Raw genomic sequence first — 677 nt, forward strand, 5'->3', positions numbered from 1 at the left:
ATGAACAATTTTCTTCCTTCCCCACCCCCAACCCTTAAAAAATTTTCTACATACAGCGTAGCAGTGAGTCACTAGAGAACAGTCTGGATCAAATTATTTCAAACTTGGTCATAAAATCCTTTGCCTATATTATATTACTGGCTACCCCCGTTTACTATATTGGGGAGGGGGGAAAGTAGCCCAATAAAGGAATTACTCTTAAGAAATCTACAAAGAATGTAGAAACAAAATTTTATAATCCTTTAGGACCAACATTTGGCAAGTAATTAAAAAAAAAAGAATACACTGAAAAATACTTTCTTTAATATTATACATCAGGCACAACACTTGTTTGTTTTTTTTTTTGTTGTAAGATTTCATCTGCATAAAAGGTTTGTAGGATCAGCAGGTGCCGGACGTCTCCTCGCCTGCGAAAGCCAGATGGTTTCAGTTCCCGCACTCTCTCCTCCGCTCCCGTGGCGTGGGGAAGGCGACGGGGACCCCGGAGGAGCCCCTCAGATGCTGAGGTCGGTGCTGCACTCCTTGTACGGCCGCCTGCGCTGCTCGGGCGGGTGCCTGCGGCTCGGCTCGTGCTTCCAGCCAGGGTCTTCCCTCTCCCGGTGGCCGACTCGCTCCTCCCTGAGCCGTCTGTCGGGAGACCTCTCCCTCCTCCGGTCGGACGCCTTGGCCCGCCGGGC

The 677-nt window shown here is 49.2% G+C and overlaps 1 protein-coding gene across 1 annotated transcript in view; it reads right to left on the minus strand.

The window, feature by feature from the left end:
* The window catches only part of LOC103921516 (membrane-associated guanylate kinase, WW and PDZ domain-containing protein 1-like), a 2,762-nt gene that overhangs the window by 1,660 nt on the left and 425 nt on the right, over positions 1-677 (minus strand). Inside the window, exon 2 of the mRNA XM_009329502.1 lies at positions 1-627. This exon is cut by the window's left edge and continues 1,660 nt beyond it. Coding sequence (XP_009327777.1) covers positions 495-627 — 133 coding nt within the window. The 3' untranslated portion in view covers positions 1-494. The remainder of the gene's footprint in view (positions 628-677) is intronic.

The sequence above is a fragment of the Pygoscelis adeliae genome, unplaced genomic scaffold (genome assembly GCF_000699105.1).
Source record: "Pygoscelis adeliae isolate BGI_AS28 unplaced genomic scaffold, ASM69910v1 Scaffold148, whole genome shotgun sequence".
Classification (NCBI taxonomy): domain Eukaryota; kingdom Metazoa; phylum Chordata; class Aves; order Sphenisciformes; family Spheniscidae; genus Pygoscelis; species Pygoscelis adeliae.